General features: G+C 50.5%; 5 protein-coding genes across 7 annotated transcripts in view; 1 reads left to right on the plus strand and 4 right to left on the minus strand.

Annotated features, from left to right (window-relative positions):
- Positions 1-751: 751 nt before the first annotated feature.
- tnni1a (troponin I type 1a (skeletal, slow)) lies at positions 752-1,841 on the minus strand. The gene is made up of 5 exons (XM_053850314.1): positions 1,791-1,841; positions 1,577-1,708; positions 1,415-1,504; positions 1,171-1,347; positions 752-969 (listed from the first exon to the last, which is right to left on the minus strand). Exons 1-5 carry the CDS (start codon positions 1,797-1,799, stop codon positions 865-867), a joined length of 513 nt encoding a protein of 170 aa, XP_053706289.1. The 5' UTR covers positions 1,800-1,841; the 3' UTR covers positions 752-864.
- Positions 1,842-3,714: 1,873 nt separating this feature from the next.
- On the minus strand, positions 3,715-6,789 carry phlda3 (pleckstrin homology-like domain, family A, member 3). Its single transcript, XM_053850313.1, has 2 exons — positions 6,272-6,789; positions 3,715-5,287 (listed from the first exon to the last, which is right to left on the minus strand). Exon 1 carries the CDS (start codon positions 6,728-6,730, stop codon positions 6,275-6,277), a length of 456 nt encoding a protein of 151 aa, XP_053706288.1. The 5' UTR covers positions 6,731-6,789; the 3' UTR covers positions 3,715-5,287; positions 6,272-6,274.
- A 1,288-nt stretch (positions 6,790-8,077) lies between these two features.
- On the minus strand, positions 8,078-13,164 carry csrp1a (cysteine and glycine-rich protein 1a). Its single transcript, XM_053850312.1, has 6 exons — positions 13,006-13,164; positions 10,854-10,963; positions 9,943-10,111; positions 9,744-9,873; positions 9,583-9,679; positions 8,078-8,925 (listed from the first exon to the last, which is right to left on the minus strand). The coding sequence occupies exons 2-6, from the start codon at positions 10,960-10,962 to the stop codon at positions 8,849-8,851; spliced, it is 582 nt and encodes a 193-aa protein (XP_053706287.1). The 5' UTR covers position 10,963; positions 13,006-13,164; the 3' UTR covers positions 8,078-8,848.
- A 560-nt stretch (positions 13,165-13,724) lies between these two features.
- On the minus strand, positions 13,725-16,692 carry LOC128750104 (uncharacterized). 2 transcript variants are annotated; one of them, XM_053850310.1, is made up of 9 exons: positions 16,505-16,692; positions 16,183-16,272; positions 15,832-16,029; positions 15,681-15,767; positions 15,356-15,609; positions 15,163-15,285; positions 14,684-14,824; positions 14,387-14,522; positions 13,725-14,323 (listed from the first exon to the last, which is right to left on the minus strand). In XM_053850310.1, exons 2-9 carry the CDS (start codon positions 16,226-16,228, stop codon positions 14,106-14,108), a joined length of 1,203 nt encoding a protein of 400 aa, XP_053706285.1. In that variant the 5' UTR covers positions 16,229-16,272; positions 16,505-16,692; the 3' UTR covers positions 13,725-14,105. The 2 variants fall into 2 exon arrangements, with proteins under 2 accessions (XP_053706285.1, XP_053706283.1); XM_053850308.1 differs by having other exon boundaries at positions 16,443-16,692.
- A 1,293-nt stretch (positions 16,693-17,985) lies between these two features.
- Positions 17,986-23,195, plus strand: part of LOC128750102 (neuron navigator 1-like) — a 41,454-nt gene continuing 36,244 nt past the window's right edge. For both annotated transcript variants that reach the window (XM_053850305.1, XM_053850306.1), the window contains exons 1-4: positions 17,986-18,058; positions 18,967-19,139; positions 21,229-21,947; positions 22,034-22,122. In XM_053850305.1, the coding sequence (XP_053706280.1) occupies positions 21,235-21,947; positions 22,034-22,122 (802 nt within the window). In that variant the 5' untranslated portion in view covers positions 17,986-18,058; positions 18,967-19,139; positions 21,229-21,234. The remainder of the gene's footprint in view (positions 18,059-18,966; positions 19,140-21,228; positions 21,948-22,033; positions 22,123-23,195) is intronic.

Here is a 23,195-nt window from a genome sequence, read left to right on the forward strand (position 1 = left end):
TTTGACTGGACTGTTTTGCCCTGCGACTCAGTGTTTGCTCCACGTTGAGGACACACCCTGCCTTAAAGACCAGTGTGCTGGGACTCTGCCCCACATTGCACACTGAAGCGCCTCCCCTCTTTGACCAGGACAGAGACTTGTTCCTGCTCTGACCTGAATCACTCAGGCAAAATGATTTTTATGAACTGATCCGCTATTTTTACTCTCATTTCACGTTAAACCCCTAATGACTTTCATGACAGTCTGGATGAACGAGCTGTCCAGTCGGTGAGGCGCTCGTGGAGATAAGAATTTTGGCGTCTGATCCGGAGCTTAGCGCCGAGCTGCAGAGATAAATGGAGCTGCAGATTAGTTTAGTATTAGCCCACCAGAATGGCCTTTAGCTGCCTGAAGTGATGGGACAACAATCCAGCTGGTGTGTTGAGTATGGTTGGTTTGTTCCTCTCTTCCCTTCACTGTCCGCAGGAGCTTGGTCCAGAACTGTGACGGCATGTTTGCTTACTGCTGTTGAGGCTCACCAATGGTTTAGTTGGTGGTTTCTCATGGCCAGCACCCTTTCCCCAGCCTCCCTCCTGAACCATCCAAAACACATGGCCCACCTGAACCAGGACTCAACTGGAACCCACACACACCCTCTGACTGAGGGGGAGGTGGGCTTCTCTTCAGCAGTGCTGAGCAAGTGTGCCAGGATCTCTGCACCTCTCTGGATGGAGCTTCACCAAACAAGTCCCAACAACATCCATTCCTTTATTTTATACGTCCAGATTTGAGGAACACCACACAGATGGATGAGGATGGACTTGAGTGACAGTTGACGCTGAAGAGACTCGGTGGTCCGCTCTCTTCTGATCAGCTCGTGTTGGTTCACTGCGCGGAACCTTTGGCGGCATCAAACATCTTCTTCCTTCCCTCCATCCCTGACATGGCCTCCACATTCTTCCTCCAGTCGCTGTCCTCCACCGGTCTCTTCTGCAGAGTGACATGATGATAAGGATTGTGGTCACCAACACCCTTGCGAGGCTGGTTTACAGGAGCCTGTGGCCCTCAAAGCTTCCCCACAAAGAGACCATTGTCACGTGTCCTGCCCTGCACCGCCCCCCCCGTCTCACACACAGAAATACGCTGACGTCATGTGTGTTTCTGAAACATGAAGCCTTCTCCGACACACACCTTCTCCGTGTCCTCTTTCTTGACCGACTTCAGGTTGGCTCTCAGGTCCATGGACACTTTGTGTTTGGAGCCCAGCAGCGAGCGGAGGATGGCGTCAGCCGACACACGGACTCGTCTCAGATTGGGCCTCTTAAATTTCCCCCTCAGGTCCAGCACCTTGATGTTCAGGTCCTTAATCTGAGCCACAACCAGAGACGTTGTTGTGTTTGTGTCGGGTGAAACCCAACAACAATGATCTCCGTACCTCGCGTGTGTTGAGCATGACTTTGGCCTCAATGTCGTACTGCTCCTCGTCGACGACGTCGATCTTGGCGTGCAGCTCTCGGCACAGGTCCTGAACGGAGGAGCACAGTGGAATTAGTTTTATTTTTGCTTGATTTCCCTCAGATGAAAGTGGAATGGTCACCTGCAGTTGTGCCAGACTCATGCCCCCAGTTCTGAGTGAGGGCGCCCTCTCCGCCAGGTACCTCTCCTTCTCCTCCTCCTTCACCAGGACCTCTTGTTCCAGCTCCTCCTTGGCCTTTGCCACCATCAAACTCTGCAGAAAACAGGGGCAGAGTAACTCTTTACACCTCCTCTGCCGCCCCCTCTTGGTCAAGATCTGGACCTACACGCCTCACCTTCAGCATCAGCTTCCTTGATGCCGAGATCTTCGGCTTTCTCTGCAAGACGCAGAGTAGCGAATAAAAACACGTCAATACTCGGGTAACATAAAGTAACTTACCTCTTGGCTGTGGAACAACAAGAGACCGAGTTAATTTGAAAGGTTTGTTGATGATGTTGGAGGAAGAGATTGTGGTGAGGGTCACTTACATGTGCTCAGGCATCCTGCAGGTCAGGTCTCTCTGGAGGAGAGAGATTAGAGATGATAAGCGCAGCTGTCTGTGTTTACATCAGTGCCACACATGTGTCGCTCTGAGCTCTTCCAGAGCTGGAGAATGTGTTGTTGAGGAGATCTTGTTGCTGTATGGTGAACGCAGTGTCCGTTCCACAAAGGTCCAGAGGTGGAGATACGGTCAGGTGACGAGAGATCAGGAGATCATCTCATGTAGTAAAGTTTGCTGATAAAGTTAGTGAGAACAGGTTGTTGGTTGGAGAAGGAAGAAGAGCATGACGCCATCCTCCAAAACTCCCGTCTCTTCCCTGCTGGATTATCTTCAGCACAGGAATGCAGAGTGGTCACCCGCCCCAAATAGACCCGCTAGACAGCTGTGGAGGAGGACGGCTGCCCAGTCTGCTGCTGAGATTTGTGGGATGCTTCAGTGTCTCAGTGGGGAAACCATGTTGGCTACTCAAGCTTCTCCTCCATGTAAAGTTCACGTCTGAGCGTTCAGATCTACTTCATTGAAACATGCATTGAATTTAGCTCGACTGTTGCGAGAACCATTTTAGCTGAACCTACTTTTCCTGTCTTCTGCGCTTACTAACAGGCATTTTCCTCAAAGGTAGAGCAGTCAGGGGTCTCACAAAAGGTCTTACCAGAAGTGCAGAGGAGGCAAATCCAACCAGGAGAGGACAGAGCGCGGATGAGACGGCGATTTTGTGGTGTCACTGTATTTAACGGCGCCGTCCCCAGCCCTCTTTTGTCAGTGGAGGCTATTATTAGTGGCCTCATCCTCCAAGTCTTAATCTCCCCTCTGTCCCCCCACATTTGTCTGCTGCAGATTTAGGGTCCCGCCGTCACACGCTGGAGCGCTGGCAGGCAGACCAGGGAGGGAGGTGACTTCGCAGGAAAGCACAATGTTTGGAAGGATTGCCTCTATTGTGGGTGTTGCTCTTCATGTTTAGTCCTGTTTCGTAAAATCTGTTTTTTGCTGAAATTAAGGTGCCGGGTTTCCTCGGAACATATGATGAACATGTTGTAACTCGCCTGATCCAGGCAGACGCTGCTGGAGAGGAGGGGGGGAGCAAAGTAGATCCATGCTTCTGCGCTGGCTGAGAACTTGGAAGTGAATGTGTTGATGTCTGCTTCAAAAAAAAAAAAGCATAAAAATAAATGAATCTTGATCAATAGTGGCAAACTTTATCGTATTTTATTTTTGAATGCTGTGATGTTTGAGTTCTAGGTATCAGTCAGGAGGTTCCGCTTATAAGGACAGAATAATAGTGAGTTATCTCCTGCTATCGGGTGTGGTCCTGGTCAGGATTCCAACTCTGTAGATGCCAGTTTGACAGCATTGCTCTGGATGAGCAGGTAATTGTCCAAAATATTGAATGAGAAACATGCGTCGTCGTCTGATTTGCATGTACTGAAGTGACTTTAAAATCTGTTTTTAATCTTCAATGTCGGAGGGATTGGACACCACCTTTGAACCGCCTGGTTTCATCAGCTCTGACGAAATAAAACACAAAACGTGAGAAGTTTAAAAACCCCAACAATTAAGTGTTCACATTGCTTCAGTGTGAGCAGTGATCAGGAAAGTATTTTCAGTTCTTCATTCTTCCTTCCTTGACGACAATGTTGTGACAACTTTTTCACAATAATAATAATGCATTCCTCACATTTGTTTGTTAACTTCCCCTTTTTCATGTGGACGAGATTCCAAACGTAGAGGCTGCAATGCGCAAGTACACCACATGATGTCGCGAGATCGCATCCTTCATCCTTGAGTGTTGAGGAAAGAGCTTCACCTGCTGCTGTCTGTCTCAGTTACAGCGAGTCCAGTGAGTCTGGAGGGTCAGATCACAGTGGCGGACTTCACCACAACAAACCAGTCAGACGCGGAAGGACACTTGGCTTTGCTTTCATACAGTCGATATATAAGGCTTGGCAGACCACTGTCCTGGTGCAGGGAGCGGTCTGGATCCATGTATCAAGACAGGTGCGCATTGACGTGTAGTGCCTTACTGAAGGGCTCCACCACAGGTTGGGAGTATTTTCAACCGAGCTGTGTGCCCCACTCTCTCTCATGAATCGGGGTTTTCCACCGTAATTCAAGATGCCGACACACAATCGAGCCTTTATCTGCGAGCCTTTAAACCGGCGGCTATATTCTCCACTCACAAAACACGCTTGAATGTTCCCTGACAAGAGACGGGGAACTCATCAGGTTTCACCAGGGTGTGTCCTTGTGTGTCTGCAGGTGAGCGTGCGTGGGCGGCTGTTTGTGTAATCCTGCAGCAGCCTCTCATCTCCTGTGTGGGAGAGCGTCCTGCTGCCTTTGTGCCTTCTCTGTACCGTGTGTGGTGGAGAGTTGAAAACAGAAGAGTGCGGCCGGTTACGGTGGTGGTTTATTTATTCAAATAAAAGCAACTTTTCTGTCAAATATAGAGGATATATATATATAAAGGCAGGATAAAATAGATATTCTTCATATGACAAACAAACGTGTTCAGTCAATAACAACACCGTTTAAGACACTCAAGTTTCAAAGGGACATGATGCTGTAAATGTTGTGCGACATCCATGTGTGCACTGCACTGGATTGTTGAGGGATTTAAATGTGAAAATTCAAATTTACATTTGAGGAATCTGACACACATCTGAGGATGGTGATGTGTGTGGCCTGGCACACACAGTGGAGGGTTGGCGCACACGATCGGGGTACACAGTTACTGCTGTGAGGATCCAAACAGAGCCAACAAGACCCAGAAGATGAGAGAGGCTGGATGATGCGATGGCCTGAGTGTGTGTGACGTGTGGCGCCTGGGACCGGCCTGAAGTCCTGGCTACGCTCGCCACATTTGCTTATCAGGAATCACCAGCAATGAACCAGATTTTCAGGCAAAACAATGTCATGAAGCAGCGCAAAGATCATTTCCTAAAGTCTAGAATAAGGCTTTGGCACGGCCACAGATGGTCTCAATCCAGATGGACACATGGTGATTCAAAGGAAGCACGACAGCTGGGAAAGTGAGAGTCGACAACGTGTCTCAGAACAGAGGTTCCAAACCTCGGCTTCGACTGGACACTGAGGCGACCGGTGCTAAAACAGCAAAGCCACACTCCACACCACAGTTCAGGCTCTCCGACACAGTGAAACGTTTCAAGTCGGAACAAGAAGAAACTGCAGCGTTTGTTCTTAGTCCGTGACATCCCTTCATGCTGTGTCCCACAGAAACAGTCAGGTGACCTCTGGCCTTCCCATTGGTTCTCCTCCAGGAAGTTAAAAACAAGCTGTCGAGAAGAAGAAAATGTATGTTATCAGTGACACTTTCCGACATTACTCTGCTGTCAGCTACTGTTGCTATGGCCACCGGGTAAATTTAGGCTCTGGAAGACTGCGGCGCTTAAGAAAGCTTCAGTGTGGATTCCTGGACTGTGAGCTCATAGTTCAAACGGAACACTCCGTGATCATGTGACGTTTTGGTCAGCAGCATGGCTGCTGTGAGTGCAGCCAGTGAAAGGTCGGCTCGCCCCGTTCCCCCTCCTGGTTCTGGGGCCGTCGTCGCTGTCACTGCCTCAGAAACTGCCGCTCAGCTCCAACTGAACTGTGAGCAGCTGCATCCTCCACTCAGAGGAAATGACTCTCACTGCGATAGTCAAATTGTCGTCGGCCGTTTCTGTCTTCTCGTATCACCTTTCATGCAGGTTTGCATCCGAGCTGCGCGGCTCCACATGAAGGGGGAAACACAAGCGTGTGTGCGTGTGTGTTGGGGGGACGCCGCCTGTGATGCAGCGCCAGGATCGTCCTGCCAGCCATGTGGCACCTCGCCCTCCTCTGCCGGGATGATTTCATTCACCTTTTGATCTGACAAACTTGACTATTATTATAGCCCCTCACTTGAGAATCCAAGCTGCTGAGTTTGTGCGCTTGGTGTTTCGGGGAGGCCAAGGAGGGTTTGGATGTCAGCTAAGTCCTGACTGGAAATGCACAATATCTATTGTTGATAGTTCAGCATCGAGGCTGCTGACATGGCGCAATTCAGCTGGATAAGCCAACTTTGCGTCTATTTTTTTGGTGTGTTGGACTGTAGTTACCCTTGAAAAAGATGGCTTTTGTCACTTCTCATTGCCCCCTGGCTCCTGCCCTGTTGAAAATGACTGATTTAAGAAGCCACTAAGTGTTGATCTTACTGTCACACCAGCCAAACACTTGCTTCACTGGAAGGTTCCGGGCATGTTGACAGTTACATGGGAAAGACAATGCTGTCTCCTCACCCATCAACCCTCCTCCTCTTCCTCGCCGGTGCTGCCCAGGTGAGCAGCCGAGAGGTATCGGTTCCGGCTGGTCCGGACCGCCTGCAGGTTCTTGAAGCGGACCAGTTGCAGAGCGATCTCCGCGTTCCACGCCACTCCGTCCTGCGGGCAGCGGAAGTCGATCTCTTTCCCCGTGGCCATGACCACGGTGAAGTAGACCATCCCGCGCTTGTACTCCACGCAATCCACGGTCACCATGCGCTCGAAACGGAGCTCCTTGGCTCTGGAGCTGAAGGCGTTCGCGGCGGCTCCCCGGCAGCTGTGAAGCCGCAGTCCGTCCTCCGTCAGCAGGCAGCGCTTCTTCTTCCACAGCTGGAGGAGACCGCTGCTGCGCTTCTCCAGCAGCCCGTCCCTCAGCGCTTTCACCGGGAGAGTCATGCTGAGCCTGGCACGAGGCGAGTCCGCCCCAGCCGGTGTCATGCGCGGCAGTGAGCCGCGGAGCAGCGACAGCGGGGCATAAGTGGAGGCGGCTCCGCGTGGATATGTCGGAACATGCCCGGCTCCTCCAGCGCAGACACGCCCTCTTCCTGCGCGCCTGGTCAGAGCGGATGACGCCGTGGCACCACTCGACCCGTCTCCCCTCTGCCGCTGGATTTAGACCTGTGCGTTCAGGGGCGGAGGGAGGCGACACAAGTTCCGAGGCTTGTTCTCTGCTGTGGCTTCGTCCAGCTGTCCACATTCACAACGTGGCCGACCACATGGGATGGACCCATACATACATTTAAACAACAAAATATTCCGTTTGACAGTGGCACAACAAATCACGATGGTGGCTATATTCAAGTTTTTATATCACCTTATTAAAACTAAAACGCTTTTCACGTCTTGAAAATATTTGAATGATAATTTCAATGTTATAAGAATTTCAAGTACATTCAGAGTAGTGCAAACCCTGGACATTGTGTGGTGAAAAACAAAAGCATCTGTTTGCTTTTGTTCAGGGATTCCTCCATGTTTGTTGTTGTTGTTCTCATCCTAGCTGCCACGTGTCTTGGAACTTCTTCTTGGAACTTGTGTACTTTTAATTAATTAATCACGATTAACTTTTTAAAGTCCCACCACTTATATATATATATATATATATATATATATATATATATATATATATATATATATATATATATATATATATATATATATACAGTGGTACCTCGGTTTTCGAACGTCCCGGACTTCGAACAAATCGGAGTTTGAACAAAAATTTCGAGATTTTTTTGCTTCGGATTTCGAACGAAAATCCAGAACTGGAACGCCCACGAAAAAAGCCAGAAAAAATGTAACGTGCGCGGACCGACCAGCTGACCCACGACGCGCTTTGTTGTTGTGTGAGGCTGGAGCACTCACTCCAGGGTTTGATGTCCTGTTGTGGGCTGGAGCTGGGACAGGGATGAGGCGAGTCTGGGACAGAGCGTGACTTGGTTTATGACTTTGTCACAGCCAAACTGCACAGAAGCGCACATTCAGAGCTGGACACGCACCGGGCACCTCTTCACTTCTGGAGAGACGTCACTCACTCGGCAACCCCTCCCACATGCAGCGGCCACACACATAGAGGAACAGCGCACCTGCAGCAGACACTCTTCATTCACTCCTACAAAAGCCTGTTTTAAGGCTTGGAACGCATTGTTTCTTTTTCCATTCATTGTAATGGGAAAAATCGGTTCAGATTTCGAACAATTCCCTTCTTGAACGGCCGTCTGGAACGGATTGTGGTCGAGAACCGAGGCACCACTGTCCTTTAGACATTCTCATCTGTGAAGATCATCTATTTATTTGGTTAAAAACAAGAGCCATGGTCAAAACGTGAACATAATATTTTTGTATTATTTTCAGGGTCAATGTACTTTCACAAATAATTGATGAAGTGAAAGTAGTGGAAAGAAAGGGGGGTTATCTTTATTATTGGAGCTGTTTCCGGGGAGGAGGCGGAGAGATGATGTGGTGAGTCGGGATCAAAGCACTGTTCAAATTCCTTGCATTTTTCTGTGAACAGATGCAACCTCATGGCAGGACGGGCTACATTTTAATAGCAGAGAGTGATCACACCGAAAGTTTCGCTCAATTGCTTCCCACGAAAGGTGCCTGTTTGTCATTCCTGTCATTTCCTTGAAGACATTTTGTGGGCGGGGCCGAGATGTAATCGCCACTTCTTTTCTCTCACCTTTGGCTGAAAGAATCAGGTGATTGGACCTGTCACAGTGCGCTTTCTTTGGCCCGCTGCTGGCTCCCGCTCAGTCAACTGCCTGATCTTGGAGTAGAGCCATGTCTGGCTCAGTCCAGGACCAGATGAAGGCTACAGCAACAGGAAGTTCAAGCCAGAACTGCTGAGGTGAAGATTTATTCTCACGGACCGTATACAGTCTTGCAGATGCTAGGTGTGGTTCAGTGGCTGATGAATGCAGTTGCAGGTGACAAAAGCAGACGTAGCAATGAAACTAAAACATCTTGTGTGTTGAAGTGCAGTGACTTCTATTCATGCGCTTTTGCCGGCAGTGCTGTGGTGGAACTACGCTGCCGCAGGATGAAGCTCATCCCGCTCTACTGAGTGTGAGCCAGAGCTCCAGCACCCAGACCGAAGCCGAACCCTTTGGGGCCAAAGTTCCTGGCGTAACAGCCTGCAAGACAGAAGACAGTTGGCGTCATTGCTGACAAGTGTCCAGTTGTCACTCCGCAGATCATCCGGTCAGTAGAAGACAAAGCTGAATTGTAGAACCAAGCTCGCGTGTTGAAGTTACTTCAAGAGTTTCGTTGTGGTGAACTGTTGGTTTGCCACCGTCGTGACCTCACTGTCAGGTGACGTCATGCTCTGATGCTCAGTAAAACAAAACGGTGTCGGCATCCGTCGTGTTCTTACTCTGTCTGTGTAGTGATGTAAAACAAGGTGCTTTCCTTTCTATCTGCAGTGTGCAACAAGGTCTACCTAGTGGAACTGCTCCAGAAAACTCAATGTTTCAGTCTGGCTAATTGTTTAAGAGCGCCATCTGCTGGATGAAAGAGATGCCTGCAGCATCAACCAACATATCAATGGAACCAGTTCAGATTCCCTTTTCAAGAGAGACATGGCCCCATCTGAAAGTTTCCACATAAACTGGATTCATAAAACCATCAGTACATACAAAGAGACTCGATTAAAAGCCTTGACACCTCACATAGATATCAGCTCTGATTTATCAAAAGTCTTTTTGCTGTTTGTTCCATGTCGAAGTGGCTTTAATGGAAAAAAAAGTTTGAGTTTAATCCCTTAAGACAGTTTAAGTGTTAAGTGAGACTACCTTTGCAGTAGATCTCTCCGTCCTTGTCTGCCAGAGTCGTGGACTCCAGGCCTTTCCCGCACGACGCGCAGCGGAAGCATTTGTTCTTGTGCCATGACTGCGAGGAGAGGGATTACACTGCAGATGTTTGCATCTTAAACAGGGTGCAGAATCTTTCTTACGCTTCCGGCGCCAATCACTTTCTCCGCGGCGTAGACGGATTGGCCGCAGCGAGGACACTTGTCGGCGCCACCAAATTTCTGTGCCATTTTGGAGGTGTTTGTGTTGGTGGTGGGGCGATGAGGAGCAGGTCTGGTGAAGGACGAGAGGGGCACCTCAGCAGCCTGAACCAGAGGCAGTGAGTGAGGGAGTGGTACTCACGCCTCCGGGGTGATACCCAGGCCCTCTCCACGGTCCATGCTGAGGGTTCCGGCACCAGGACCAAAGCCGTAGCCCTTGGGCCCGTACTTCTTGCCGTAGCATGATTTGCAGTAGATTTCCTCACCGTGATTGGTAACGGTGGTGCTGTCCAAGTTCTTCCCACACACCACTGAGGAAGAGTCACAGTTACAGCTACAAGGACAAACCCGAAACACGATCAAACAAACACGATCGGATTGATTTCTGAAAGAAGGTGGACACATCGGTGAAGACTCCTGCTTCCTTTTATGGAGGAATTGGAGTGTTTTCATCAGGATTCCTCCTCAGGAATGTTGGATAACGGCTCAAGAATTCAAATCACTCCACTTACTCTACATAGCTGGGACTGTTGAAGCCAAACAAGCTGCTCTGCTGGATGTCAGAGTTGGTGTGACACTGCTGCTCCACCGAGCTCAATAAGTGGACACGTTGTTGCGGAGCTGAAGACGGCCGACATTGAAGTGCTGCTTCTATTTCTACCATTCCGTTGTAATGTTGACGTGCTTGTTTTATTGTTGCTGGGTTTGACACAGCTGCATGGAGCTGAAGATACAGTCAGCAGCTTTAACTGAAATGTGCGTCCAGCTCAATGTTTGTCAAAGGAGAATAGTTGTGGAATTGCTGACGCCACCTTAAAAAGTTTCTTCTTCAGGGTCACATTAGTCATTTTTTTTATTGACGTGTCAAGTCATGCAGAACGGAGAACTTGCTTCCTCTGCTCACAGACGGAAGAGGCCGCTCCGAATTAAACCAACAGAAGTTAAACTTCTGATGTGTGGAGGAGATATTTGACTGTGTAGCATCTGCCAAAATATCCCTGGCACATACTGATCTGCGGATAAGCTCAAAGACGGGAAGACTCAGTGACTCACTGCAGCGGAAGCAGGACTTGTGGTAGCTCCGCCCATCACTCAGAACCTCCTCGGCAAAGTAAACCGTCTTCTGACAGCGGCCGCACTTGTTTCCACCTCCCAGTGACATTCTGGAACACAGGAGTTGGTGGCCACGTCAGCACTTTGTCCAGAGTTTTATAGCAGGTTCATCCTGTCCCATTCCCCTGGTCAGGGTTTCACACGCCTTCTTGTTTCTAGTAACACACGACTGAAGAGGGTCACACTTTCGAACAGTCGTCAGAAACCAGTCCACGGCGTCCGCCAATGTTCTGACAGATTTGTAGCAGCAAAATACTGAGAGCCCCGGGGGAAGCACGTTTGTTTCGTATCTTGAAGAACAGGCCCAGGCACAGATGCATGGGAAATAAATATTGACTTTTGACCTAGTGGAAACGTGTTCTCAATTTAAAAAGGCTCATTGTTTTCTAATTGTCTTGTTTTTGTCTTGAATTATATAACCCAAAAATGTAGCCATACTCCCTCTCCCTTGTAAAATGTCTCTGATTGGTCTATAACCAGCAGGATGTGATGTACCATCCTAACAGCGGGGGGCGCTGCAGTCAGACACAATGAACCAGCTACATGGCTCAGGAAACAAACAATTTTTCACTTCTGCTTTTGGAAGAACATATCACACTTGCTGCTGTTGAATCGGGAACTTTATTGTGAGAAAAGAGACTTTAGTGAGGTTCTAGTTTCCAGTCTGTGACCCTGCTTCCCCGTATCTCTCTCACAGTTCAGCACCTCAGCAGTTCACTTTTTCTCTGGTTTCAATGTAAGATAAAACCTCCAAATAAAAACAGTGAAGTTTCCAAGGTGGAAATTTGTTTCCCGTAATGACTTCTTCAGTCTGCACGTTCCAGACTCCACTCCCCTCCCACTTCCCTGAGTCTCCCTGCCTGGATGACTTTTCCCGGCAAAAATGTGTGGTCAAGTGAAAGTTGGTGAGCTCTGTGGTTCACTGAGTCACAGGAGTGGGCGAGTTCCACAGGCATCACTTGAGGTGATGGGATCAGATAATGGCTGCCTGAACTACATCTGGACTTAAGTGATGTGCTTCCCTGTCGCTTCTCACTCGGAGTGTGTGACTGACTCGGTTGTCGCCACACTGGAACACACCAGGATGTACACAAGCGCAGGTGCGGATTGTACAAGCTCTCGCTACACAAATGGCCCAATGATGGCGCCAACGCTAACACATGACTGAAACGTCAATGTGCCATCACTGCCTGTGTTGTCTCGCGCAAAAACCAACACAAAAAAGGATGACAAAAGAAAATGTTAGAAAAAAAATCTAATTCTTATTGTTTAATATCACGCTGAAGCTGAAATGCAAACATCTGATGTATTGATATATATTTTTTAAAGTAAATCAAATATGAGAAATACAAAATCATAAAATGCTAATAATGATATACAATGAAAACGTATCTTTTTAAAAACACCCTCAAAGAGAGACTTGAATCAACACAAAATGCTTTTGATGAAGGATGCAATGTGATCATGGGCTGGAGTGTTGAAGTGTCACCACAGCAGCAGAAGCTTTGTTGCTCCTCTCTGCATCCTGAAACACTCGTTCTGCTACCTTTTATGGAGTGAAGTGGCTTTGGCAGCTGTGGATGAGGTGACGCCTGGTTTCTGAGGTAGAGAGTGATGACTTCCTTTGGCCGCACACCAGACTGAAGTTGTCTTGGGTTGACATCACTTTAGATCCACCAGTTTCATTTATGGGAAGTCTGAAAGTACTGAACTGTCCTGCTGTGTACTGCTGTGTATATTACCACAGCGGTGGTGTTCAAGAGTGAAACCTCCCTCTGACTTCAGTACGACTTCTTCTTGACACAGTTGTGCAGTTTCCTGAGAAACTGTGTGGCTGAGCCCTCTCCTCAGATGATCTGCAGGTCGAAGCATGTGCCAGCTGAGCAACTCTGACGGTGTGTGATGTGAGGGCGAGCGTCTAACAGATGACAGTCACACCTCGCTTCAGCTCACCCTTTTTGCACACGAGTGGTTTGATCCTTCCAGTCATGTGAGGCATGTTTGCACGCAGAGTGGCTGTTCAAACATGGTCTGGTGTGGCCTCGGCTGACGCATAATGGCTGAAAGTAGGAAGAGGTTTTTCATGACTTACCTGTCAGGGAGAAATGGTGGTGAACAGAGCGCTCGGTGTGAGTGTACGTCCAACTGTGCAGGGGAGCAGAAGCTAGAGTGAGGAGCAAGCTGGCCTTTGTTTGCCCAACCTTGTTTGTCAACTTGATCTCAGTGGCCCCGGGAAAACGCCTGCCTGTCCTGATCTTCTCTGGCCCACATCTGCGGGCAGGGAGGAGCCTCTGCTACTGTGGCTCCAGTCTGCAGGCGCACTTCTCATTGAGGAACTGTGGAGGGGACGGGCTGAGGGAGGAGGAGGAGCAGGAGCAGAAGGAGGGACTCTCAATCCAGGAATGTAGTCTGACATTTTTGGTCCGTTAGGGAAGTAATGTGAAGAGCAGAACAATGGAGAGGGACGGTTTGGAGACTGGGAGTGAGGCTTTAAGGACTTGTCTCAACCGCAGACAGGTTGGTGGAGCGTTGAATCATCTCCATCCAAGTGTGAGGTAGAGATGAGAGCCAGGACTTCTGAGCCTGGATGTCTCACATACCTGTGGTTTAGTTTGTTATTGGGCGCCACACAAGTCCTTTGTGTCAAAGAGGCCTTGTTGTTGATGGCGTCACTGGTGCATGGAAGTTTGACCTTCAGCACACCATCGCTGGAGGAAGTTAAGCCTTCTCTCTCACAGATTGAAGAGAGCGAACAGTCTGCATGGACCACTGTGCACACGCTTTCCAGAGCTGCCTGCTGCAGAGCTCTCCAACCGAGCTGTGCTTCCCCCCGATGGCTGTTGTAGGCGTTGCACCTTTGAGTGACTGCTTGACAGCTGAGTTGGAGGAACAGGAGCCTCAGAATGACTGAGTAATTACCGGCTTTTAAGTGTTTTGGTAGCTGAAGTGTGAGGCCGACTCCCAACTATCCAGGCTGGCGACCTGCTGACTGTGCTTTGGTGCGCGAGTCCACCAACCAAACTGGGACAGGAGTTCGACGTCTTGTTTTGTGTGGCCATATTGTGTGGTGTTTTTTGGACTCAGAAACCTCCTCCAGCTGCTGTTTCTGATTCTTTCTATCCTGACCAGTGTCGTAAAGAATGTGAGGTCAACGTAAGAAAATCGTTTATTCTGTGGTTGTGCAGTGTTCCGTCAGGCGCAGCCAAACCAGCTGCAGCCCTGCGAGATGCACGCCCTCAGATCCTGGCGGAACACGGCGTACGAGGTGTAGTGTCGCGGCAGCCTCAGTTTTTCAAAACACGTTAAAGCGGTGGGAAGTGCGGCGTCCACGATCTCGACCCGCATTTCCGCCGTCGGTACCTCCCAGCCGATCCAGAACTTCACCAGGCTCTTCAGCTCGGCCGGGGGAGCTGCAGCGAGACCGAGTGTTTACAAGACTGGGCTGTGGCGCTTGGAACACGAGTGGAACGTACCAGTGTCAACAAAGGTTCTCAAGTAGCCACAAATTCTCTTGACATCCATGTCATCGCCGGTGTCGGCCTCTCGGTCCTCGTAGACGTCGAAGAGATACGTGACAGATGAGGGCCATGTGATGCAATCCGAGATCATCTGGAAACACCGTCAGTCACTCTCAACAAGAGTTGAGATGATATCGGTTGGATATTGTTCAGTCAAAGCAACCGTCCTCGTCCTTCAACAATTTTTGGATTCTTGACCCTCACACGTCTGCAGCGGCAAAGTGGCTGACTGACTTTCCTATTCTGGAGTACCTGAGCTGTGACTTGCGCCTCCGACTCCCGTGGAAACAGGATGGGGATGACGTCGGCTCTGTGCGTCAGGAGTGGCCACAGTCCGCTTTCTATCAGACCAGTCCGCAGCTGATTGATTTGACACCATGTTCGTTCAATGACCTGCAAAACAGAATGGTTGACTTCAGCCGATCCAGGTCGTGGCTCCTGATCACTGAAGTGCTGAGCACCACCTGAAGTCTTCCGTGACTTCACTTACATGAAGAGAGACAACCTTCCCAATAAAAACATGCTCTCACTCAATGGTCCACAGCTGTCTGGACTGGAGTATCTTCTGCTATCGTGTGTGACCGACAAGTGTACGAGAACCTCCCTGTCAAACTGAAGCTCATCTTTGAGTCTCTCACTTCACTGACCCTGTTTCTGAGATGCCAGTCACCTCAGACCACTTTAGTTTGTCAGTCAAATGCAAGTTCAACAGATCAAGCGTGTCTCCTCACTGTGTGAAGAAGAAGCTTCCTCGCCAGCCATTTCCTGTTGTTGGCATTCGGTGTGGGGAGGTTCCACAACAGACAGAGGCGACGAGCCCAGTCAAGGTCATGCAGGTCAGCCTCTCCGTCGAGCTGAGACCCAGAGGAAACATCCGACTCAGCATTATCCTGGTGTTACAATGTCTGAGCTCAGACCTTTTACCATCTTCACTGCGTCCCGCACGTCCAGATCAGGGCAGTCCAGTATGCTCACAGGAGTAGTGTCCAGCGAACCACCGAAAAGTATGTGTACCACAGCCGGACTGAGTCCGGGGAAGCTCGGGCCGGAGTGCAGGAAGGAATGTCCCATCATCCTGCCTGCTGTGACGAACATGTTGTCTTCAAGAAGCTTGAGGGACACCGAAGGGACCAGATGATCCGGCTGGCCTTCAAACACTTGGGTGATGGGTCCATTTCCTGTCCACACACAGGTGACAAAGTGGGCGCACAGAAATGCAGGAAGGAGTCATGAGTGAGCGAGAGCATACCTGTGTTGATGTGAAACCCACGGATCAGTTTGAAGATCACCAGCGATATCATGTGCCGGTCCACTCCAGTCCCGGCCGCCACGTCGCCTGACCACAAGCACCATGTCTTTATGCAGCACTGAGAACGAAGTCGAAGCCTTCTCAATTCAACCTTTCAGTCTGCACTGAAGCGGCGACGCCCACTGGACGTTGTCTCGCTGGTAGAAAGCGATCAGCGCTCGGTCTTGCTCCTCCTTGTCCTGCCTGATGTCCACCGTCAGATAAAGACTTTTGGAATTTTCGTGCTTGTGCAGAAGGTCTCGTGTGAAGATCCAGCCAGCTTCTTTTGGATCGCAGCTCTTCCGCCACTCTGAAACCAGCGCAAGCACATTTGCGTTCAAGGTTTAGGTCCTGGCTGTGAAGATCTAGAGCAGTATGACAGAACCCTTGGCTCAGGAAACACCTTCTATTCCTGGGCTGGTTTTAGTTCACCCTCACACAGTTAAACAAACAGCATCACTACCTGTATCACTGGGCGAAATCGCTTCTGCTTTCTCTTTCCCTTCCATTTCTGACAGACAGTGGCTGAGGTCCGGAGGTGTGGGCTTCACATCTGCAGTGAGGGCGGTTGTCAGTTCGTCTCAGGCGTGTAGCAGTTAGCTAAAGTTGAGCTACCGGTAGCTGAACTTGCACAACAACTGAACAGAGGTGCGGTAAGCCTCTCGAATGAAGCCGGAAATGGCGGCGATGTTTACTCTCTCTAGAGCTTGCAACAAAACTGACCTGCTGTGTCTGCAGGGGTTTGTGAAGCAGGATGGTCGCGAGGACGTCGCGGCGGCGCTTACCTGTGCCTGTCTTGTCAAAACACAAGTGTTTGCTCTCCGTGCTGAGCTGCTCCGGGTGGGAATTTAACCAGCCAGTGGTTTGAGCTGGTCTAACTTGTCGGTACAGGTACTGCAAAGGCCGCCATTGGCCCGGCGTTTAGCCCAAGGGAAGTCTGCGCTTTAAAGGTGCCTCTTCACATTCATGTCGACAACTGAATACCAGTCACAACATTCTTGAATCTTTGCGTCACACCGGCTTGACTGGATCGGAACGCGCCGTCACATGACAGGGAAAATGATCGTTTTGTTACTTTGTCAGTGTGAACTGTGAAGCCATGCTGAAGGCGTATCACTGACCATGCTACCTGCCTGCCAGATGATGGCAGATTCATGCGGAGAAAGAGATTTCCGTTTACGAATGGTGGCTGGCTATTGAGGAAAGCATGAAGCTTTAATGCTTCTCACTTGAAGGGGCAAGACTTTGTAGTTCCCCTCCCACAAACTGAGCTTGACTCCGGCCTTTGGTGTGATTACTGCAGCAACATGTCTGAGGTCACGTGTTCTCTGTGGCGGGGTCAGCCTCCCCCCGTCCAGATGCACCTCGGGGTTACAGTGACACAAGTGTTCCTTTGTCACAACGTCTGTCATGGCTCCCCCTCTGAGGGGGGCCTACGTGTTTTAGGGGCCATCAGAAGATTAGATATGACATAACCACTCCCTCTGTGCAGACACTTGTTTTTTTACCCACAATCCTTCTGTTTAATCGACTTGACTTCGACTCATCCACTGACTCATTGTGTTTCGGTTGCTGTTCCACCTGCACCTACACAGGCGACACAGAGCTGTGAGTATCTTATAGGAGCTGTACTTCACTGTACTGTAGAAGGGTCAGCCGTTTGTAGGTTGTGATGCCGGGGGGGGGATCCAGCGTGCACGTGTGGGGGAGGTGCTGTTTAGCGGCCTGTGCTTTAACAGAATTCCTCCTAGCTGGTTGAGTGTCTGATTTCTCGGCTCGCTGAGGAGCATGTGGCCTCCCTTGTAGTAGCAAGTAGCAGTCAAGTGCAGACAGTCAATTCCTGATCAATGTGCAGTCAGCCGGAACGGTTCCGGGCTGGAAAACACTTGGGCTAATGAGGCTGTGTTGGGACCACCTCTTGATCAGCACATCAGCGGCTGCAGGCCCCACAGACTCAGCTCACCTGTCGCTCCTGCAATGGCATCACAGAACTGATGTCAACAACAAGAGGGAAGCAAACATCTGCACAAACGTGGCCTTGAGCCTCCTCCTGTCATAAACCAGGGCTGTGAAGCTGTCACCCCGCGCGAGCCTCTTCTCTGCTCATCTCTCTGGTGTGGCTAATGGAGCCGCCCGGAGTCCTGCTTGTATTTCATCTCAGAGGGAGGGAGCCTGGCCAACAGGTCCATTACTGAGCAGCGGTGATGAAGACAGCAGGGGGAGGGTGGAGGAAGGGGGCGGGGTACTGCGGCAGCAGCATGACGTGACTGAGGAGTAGAAGACGTGGACGCAGCCGGGGATGAGGCTGTCGAGTGATCTGTGTTCTGGTGCTGCCGAGGGTGAGTGGAAGCTCCGTCTCCGGATCCGTTTACGCTCTCCACGCCGCGTGTTTACATTCTGAGTGAGGGAAGGTAGCAGCTGAGGGGGGGGGGGGTGCACCGGGAGAGTGGGGTACAGTCACGGCTGATATCAGTCTGAGTCAGCGCTTCTGCCTCTGGGTGACTCAGTCCTGCATGCGAGGAACTCATCGTGTGGTCAGGGTCCATCTCTCGAGGGGCCATTCAAGACGACTGACATGCATGTCAGGTGAGTGTGTGGACCGCCTCCATCCAGCCTCCACTCTGTCGGATGAGAGGATCTGAAGACCACGGCGGGACCTGAGGGGGTCCAGTCCAAAAGACCAAGACTTAAAATTCAGACACATAGAGACACAGTTGGGTCCAGTCAAGGATTCTTGGGGTCTGCATCAGCACATGGACAAGATGGAGAGAGAAGGGAGAAGGTTCTGAGGCTCAGGCTGATAGAAACAGGAAACTCATGACATGGAGCTGGAGGACTTTCAAGATTTGAAGGATCAGGACCAGGTTTAATGGATCTGCACCTGGGTAGCAGATCTCGACCTGATCCATTCCAGCGCTTGTTTGTGCTCGGGTGGAGATGGAAAGGTGAACACACAAGTGTGTTTGTGCTGCAGATGTGTACTCTTTGTTAGTGCCACTATTTTTATTTCCTCCCACACATGTGGCGCTCACGGAAAAACTTGAGCTCTTGTGGGACAGAAAAGTGCTCGGTGGTTGCGCCTCGCCGCAGAATGCCAGCCAAATGTGGGACAATGAAAGTAGCGACCGCGGAGTGATTGTTCCCGGGATGAGAATGTTGGGTTCAGTCAGGAAAGTCACTTTGAAAGTGAGTCACTTTGGTACACTGCAGTCTGATTGGTGCGTGCTGTTGTGGGTGTTTGTCACAGCTTCCTGTCCGGGTGAATGGTCAGCCCCGCGGACCAATGAGAGGGCAGCCGTGCGGACGCAACAGTGATCCAGGAAAAAACACACCATTGTTCCTGGACCGTCGCGCAAGTGTGACCTCCCTGCCGCCGGCTTCCCCTGCTCCACTTGGAGGACACCCAGAACCCACTGCCAGGTGAGAGCTCCGCTGGGCCGACTGCTTCGAAGGGTTTAGCTGAAGAAGGAAATCTTGACCTTTGTTTTATGAACTGTCCTGCTTTGAGGGGGTTTTAATGGTTATACCATCCATGTTTAAGATTCTTTCAGTCAACTAACAGCTGAATTTCTGGTGTGACTGATCAATATAAATCTGTAATTCTGTGAACAATGCATTGTTATCTGTCATTTATCTGGTCCATAAAGGCTTCAGGAGAAAAGTAAACCAGTAAAATGGATTTGCTATTTGATCTGAGAATTCCCAGAAAGGTCTCAACCCCCTTTTCTGCCTGTAAACCCTGAAGTCCCAGTTCTCATGGTAGGCAGCTGGAGTCACAGAGGTGAGCTCCTGGAAACACCAAGTCTCTCACACCGTAAAGTCACTGGTCATGAGGTCGAGCCACTAGACTCTGGTCGTGTCAGGATGTCGTCTACCTTCACCTTCACGTGGAACCGATGCAGTTAGGGTTGGAACACAGCCTTGACCTTCACATGCCATCCTCCACCTGAGTGGACCGATGGACCAGGCGACGGCTGGTGTCCTTCAGACTGTGTTCCCCGCATCTTTATTGATCTGGACATGAGTCAGTGTGTGGTCATCGCAGGGATGATGTTACACGTGTGGGAGCCAGCAGAAGGGAGTTGCTGTCTGTGATCAGGTCCAAATATGAAGCCTGAAAATATGTCATGGCACTGGGAGGTCAGTGTTGGATCACAGTGGGGTTCCTCCACTGAGTAGAGGTTCCAGCTGACCACCACAGAACCAGGCCATCCTCCCGGCATTATAATTGTGGGACCTAAATGTTGGATATGGTCGAAAGTGTTTTTTTTTTCACCTTTAAAAAAGCCAGATATTGGACGGAAAAGGAAGTTGACACAATGAGAAATGTGTTTACAAAAACATTTTTTTTGTGTCAAGACAATAAAAATGTGTCATTAAATAATGAAGTGGAATTCCTCTAACACATGGGCTCAAAATGAAATCAACAGCAATATATATTTTTCCATGTATAAAATGAGACTGAAAGTTAAGCACGTCAACGACATGGTTGCTACTAACGACCAGCAGGTGTCAGCATCCTACTGCCAGACGTGCCACTAGCGTTCATCCGCTCATACAGTACGTGGAGTTGAAGACTGTGCTCGCTCACACGTGGACTTCATTGCCTGAGCTACAGCTCGGTGTGATGCGTGATGCGCGTGCTGGAACGGAGCGTCTGATGGAAACATGATTGGACGGACACTGAGTGAAGTGAGGGCAGCCCAGTGGTCTTTCCCTTGGGATGCATACATTTCCATACGAACAGACCCGGGCCACCACTGCACCTGTGCTCCGACATTCCTGCTTCTGTCCTTTGTTCCTTCCTCTCCAAGGAGCGAAAGGTGATGCGAGAGGGCCAGACAGTGGTCATGAGGGAGGCAGGTAGAGCGCTCCAGGATGGATGAGCACATCTGTCTCTGAGTGGGTGTGATGTCGGAAGGTGGACCTTCTGCAGGAAAGCCTTCGGTGTTGTGTCACGGTCAAAACATCCCCGCTCTCAGTTCGCTTCCCGGTGAAGCTGACTGCTCTTGGACAAAAATATCTCCCCATTTGCCTGCAGGCTGTGGAGTGTAACCCACAAGAGGTCGACTACATTTCCAGACTTCTCCTCCTATGAATGCGTGTATTGGGTTCTCTGTGCTCAGCATCCACTCTCATTGACCTTGAAAACACCTCTGGAGAGTCTCTTTAGGGTCCAAGGTCGTACTTTCTTCATCACCCTGAAGAAAGTTTGCACTTTTAACCAGTAACCCAAGCTACTTCTGTGCCTTGTTCCTCAGCAGAGACTCGGGTTATGAAAGTGTTCTGAGTTCTTTTACGCACTAATGTGTAGTGAATCGGTCACGTCATCCGTAAATCAGCTGCTACTTTGAGAATGTGTGTTTTTGTTCTTTCCCTGAAGCAGCTAGTGTATTTGAACTCCCAGCAGGCAAATTGAAATTTCCGTGCCTTTCTGGAATTCTGCTGGTCTCGTGGTGGGACACGGATTCACATGCTCACACAGACCTGGTCTTCTGTCCTCTGGTAGGTCACGATGAGCGGAGGCACCAACGTCAAGTCGGCCCTTCGCCCTCCTGCGGCACCCGGAGCCTCCCTCCGCTGCAGTCTTCTGCCCTGCTCTCCCAAAAGTGACTTGCGTCACCGCTCCGTGGATCGGACCTTGAGCCAGGCTCCCACACGCACTCCCTCGCCGCAGAGCTCTTCCAGCCGCATCCTGACCATCAAGGACCAGCGGCGGGAACTGAAAACCCAAGTCCTTCAGCGCTCAGGGGGGCTCCCTGTTCTCCAAAGCTCCCGTTCTGCCTACAGCAGCCCCATCACCCCACGCCGAGTGCCTTCACCTCATTCCAAAGACACTCTCGACCTAGCAAGGCCTTCCACCAGCCTGACACCTGACGGCAATCACAACACCAGGGCCTTTACCAACAAGAACCAAGCCTGGCGGGCCAGCCACCTTCGACCCCCGACCCAGATGAGAAGAGGCCACAACGTGCAGCGTCCACGGAAAGAGCCGGAAACCCAGTTGGCCCAGGTGGACAACAGCAACCTGTTCTTACCTCATGCTAACACAGCAGCAGTCGACAGATGTCACAGCGGCTCCAACAGCCAATCGGATGAGGAGATGGGTACGCCTGAGTGCAGCCCGCCGTGCTCTCCTCATACCCACTCCGTTGCCAACCACATGACCTCTAGAGAACCGCACACACCTCGAGTCAACATGGCCACCGTCGCCCCCTTCAGTTTCAAGTGAGTCGGCACGCACACCTGAACAATCAGTCCTGTCACTTCAGAGTGTCAAAGCTCCTGACGCCGTCGTGTTGCTGCGTTGGCAGGCTGCAGCTGCAGGACGGAGATGTCCCAGGCGATGAGCTGAGCGACTGTTCCTCCGGATCCATCGACGTCTGCTGCCATGACATCGCAGGTGAGACCCCTTTTCTGTGGCCTCATTTTAAAGCTTTTTGTCATGAGGTTTGAGAACGCATGATGAGAGCCGTGCCGCTGGGTCAGAAGCGGATCAGCCTGGCTTCGTCCCCTGTCTGCTGACTCAGCTGACTCCTCGCCGTCCAGGACAGAGATGTAAAATAGATGAGCTCAGGAAGTTGGATGGAGGGAGATGAGGGTGATGTGGGTCAGTCGGCAGGGCTGCCAGGACCGTTCAATCCATGGAGGATGATTGGGCTTCCTCTGTGCTCGGCAGCTCCACTGACCTCAAAACCAGCCGCCTCTTGGAGTCACAGCTGGGTCTGACCTTGTTGGAGGTGCTTCACTTCATGGGCCCCGCCCCTTATCAGTTGCTTTGCTTCATCAGCTCAAATCTCACTAAGTAGCTGCTGTTTCTTCTGCGGGCTGGATACAGAGACGGAACATGGCTGGAGTGTTGAGGCTCCTACATGGAGCTGTGTGACAGATGAGGACTCTGCTTCACAGCATTCTGCTTTGTCAGCAGTCTGTTGAAGCCCTGCTGACCCCCAGTGTTGCCCATGACTCACCTCTGTGTGTGTGTGTGGCAGCACACAGGTGGATGGAGGCACCCAGACTGCGGGCGACTGTCCAAACCTGGTGTGCGACCTGCGACCTGCTGACCTGCATCTGTGTACCGGAGCTTGTGGCCCAGCCATTAGCTGCTCCTTCTGACAACAATGAACAACGAACAATGATTCCTGCTCAGATTACAGATTTATGTCATGACACTCATCTGGTTTGACATCAGAGAGGCACATGTCTGCTTGGACAGTGATGAATGGTTCAGTAGCTCTGGATGGCCAGGCACGAGCGTCTGCTTTATTTGGGCTTTAAACCGCTGCCTTCATGTCTCACCTTGTTGAAACCTTTCAAGACCCCAAATGTGCCGACTCAGCACACCACTGACTGCAATCATTCTGAAGCATTTCTCACTGTAACTGGAGGAGCTTGGCTCTTGATGCCAGCTCCCTGCCTAATTCTGAATAACTGAAAATACAGCCGGTTAAACCTGAGCAGCTGGAGCAGCTGCGG

The sequence above is a fragment of the Synchiropus splendidus genome, chromosome 18 (assembly GCF_027744825.2).
Source record: "Synchiropus splendidus isolate RoL2022-P1 chromosome 18, RoL_Sspl_1.0, whole genome shotgun sequence".
In the NCBI taxonomy this organism is placed as follows: domain Eukaryota; kingdom Metazoa; phylum Chordata; class Actinopteri; order Syngnathiformes; family Callionymidae; genus Synchiropus; species Synchiropus splendidus.